The sequence below is a fragment of the Microtus ochrogaster genome, chromosome 26, assembly GCF_000317375.1.
Source record: "Microtus ochrogaster isolate Prairie Vole_2 chromosome 26, MicOch1.0, whole genome shotgun sequence".
Taxonomy (NCBI): domain Eukaryota; kingdom Metazoa; phylum Chordata; class Mammalia; order Rodentia; family Cricetidae; genus Microtus; species Microtus ochrogaster.
This window is the reverse complement of record NC_022025.1, coordinates 10,958,013-10,960,487: the sequence shown is the minus strand read 5'-3', so window position 1 is coordinate 10,960,487 and position 2,475 is coordinate 10,958,013. Positions and strand designations below refer to the sequence as shown.

The window sequence follows — 2,475 nt, the reverse complement described above, 5'->3', positions numbered from 1 at the left end:
GCTGCAGCGGCGAGAGGTGCTGCTCGCGGAGTGTCGCCGGCCGGCGGGGACGGCCGCCCGGGGCGGCGGCGTGCGAGCTCGCAGACCTTACCTCCAGCTTGCCGGAGCTGCGGACGTAGCGGGGCCGCCTCCGGGCCAGCCTCTCCCCGCGCTGCCAGCCGGCCCCGGCGCCGAGGGCGCGGCGACGCTCGGCCACCATGGGCTGCACACTGAGTGCCGAGGACAAGGCGGCCGTGGAGCGCAGCAAGATGATCGACCGCAACCTCCGGGAGGACGGCGAGAAGGCGGCGCGGGAGGTCAAGCTGCTGCTGCTGGGTGAGCGGGGCCGTGGGGACGGGGCCCGGGGACGGGGGACGGTGGGGGAGCGAGCGCGGCATCCCAGCCCCTGCACAGCGCAGGCGGCTTCTCGGCCGCGGTGGTGACTGTCGCGCGACCCCACGGGCAACGCACAGCGTGGCTGGGCGGCCGGACGCGTGGGAACCCTATTTTGGAAGTTGAGCTCTGCCTTCCCTAGATGAGGGATAATTCGGAACCTAAAAGCCGAGCACCCCCTCTCCGCGGACACCCCGCCGTGAGAGGTGTCTTGCCGCGTTGTAATTGCCCACGCCGGGGAAAGTGTCACGTTGGGTGGCCTCGGGGCGCCTTTTGTGTGGCCTCTGTAGGGGGTCTCGGTTGTCTCGCCTGTCAACTTCATATGGCGACTCAGCGAGTAGAAAAGAGCGCTGAGTAGATTTTCCTGCGTAAGAACAAGAGCTGCGCTGGCTGCTGGATTTTGCCTGGGTGGGGGATGGAAACTATCAAAGTTGGCTTACGTTTGCTCGCATAGTAGGAGACGAAGATGCTTCGCGGTGCAAACAGCCCTGAGAGGTGCGAGGCTCTCTCTCATCCTCCACGACAGGGTCGTCTCTCCGCTGCAGCGCTTGCTCTAGCGAGCCTTGACAGGTGCATCAGGCTTTTTAAAAATCCATTCTTAACACTGTTTAGCTGAGAGCCGATGTGGAGGTCCTTCTCCCAGTATTTTTTTTTTATTTGAACCGGAGGTGGGAGAATAAATCGGATTTTGATTGAGCCATATATTAGGAAAGCATCCATAGGTTATGGCTTTCAGATTTGTGAGTCGGGGTTTCCTTTTGTTTGTTTTCCTCCCACGCTCTAGGTATTTAGGCAGATGACAGATTTCTTAGAATCTTCGTTTGCACTTCCAGCGATTGCTTGTCCTTTTTCTAACAGTTGTTATAAAAAGAGAAACATTATTGCCCGGATCTGCTTTTTAGCAAGCCCCTGTTTCATTGGTTTAACGACTGCAGGAAGATGGTGGTTATTTCGTTCTTTCCCCATTACTAGTAGGCTTAGAAGAAGCAAACTTGGCATGACTAAAAGTAATAACGATCTGAGTCATTTTGCAAGCAAACTGTGAAATAACTTTGCATTTTAAAGAGCTGGGTGGTATTTTTCACCCTCCACAGCCTCCCCCATAAATCTTTCTCTGTAAATAGGATTGTCCTGAGTTTTTTGTATTAAAAAGATACTGTGTGCTCGTGGGGCCGTTGGTTTTTAGAATATTGACCGAAGAAGGCACACAACTTGGTACTGAACCATGTAGAGGCCCTTTGGGTGACTTACAATAATTACGACATAAGAAGACTATAAAATTATTTTCCTGTGGTTTTGGTGCACCTGCCTGGAATATCTTAATGGGTTTCAGTTCTCCATTGGAGCTGCCTGCCACCATATTGAAAGCAGTTGTAAAGGAGCTGCCCTTGGTGGCTTGTCTTTAGCTAGACAACTATGAAAGGGTTGGAGAGCAGGGTTTTTGCTTCTGCAGGGTTCAGAGGGCACGGTATCCCCTTTTAGCACTGTTGACGTTTGGAATTTGATAATTCTTTGTGGGTTCTGGCTGTCCTGTGTGCTGTAGGATGTCAAGCAATGCTGTTGATCTCCATCCATTAAATGCTAATGGATGCCCCATGGTTGGCTCTAATCTCCCAACATGTTGTCAGATGCCCCCTGGAGGCAGAAATGCAGCCTGCTGAAGGCTACATTTTTAATCTTTTAGATTAAGAATAAATATGAAGAAAAAACAAGAAAAAAAGAATTAAATAGAATAATAGAGTTGAGTGTTCAACAGAGAACTAAAGTTGATCTCTAACCATCTACAGAGAGGCGATGAGACCCAGACCAGAGTCCTGGTTTGCAGAAATTATGCTGTTCTTATTCCTCCAAACAAGTGTTTTAGAAAAATCCCCAAATGATGAAAAGCAAACGAACAAAAGGCAAATGGGTTCCTTACGTGTTGTTTCTAGCTTTGAGTGTTTGCTTTTCCCTACAACTGACTCTTTGGTCTAGAATTCCAGTGCATCGCTGTCTTCTTACCCTCTAGTGCTTTGTCTTACCCTGCTCTATCCTTTGGCCAGAGTTCTGATACACTAGTTCATATATATATATATATATATATATATATATATATATATATAT

The 2,475-nt window shown here is 50.1% G+C and overlaps 1 protein-coding gene across 1 annotated transcript in view; it reads left to right on the top strand.

Moving 5' to 3' along the window:
* Positions 1-6: 6 nt before the first annotated feature.
* Gnai1 (G protein subunit alpha i1) overlaps positions 7-2,475 on the top strand; it is an 81,426-nt gene continuing 78,957 nt past the window's right edge. Inside the window, exon 1 of the mRNA XM_005358343.2 lies at positions 7-315. Within this exon, the coding sequence (XP_005358400.1) occupies positions 198-315 (118 nt within the window). The 5' untranslated portion in view covers positions 7-197. The remainder of the gene's footprint in view (positions 316-2,475) is intronic.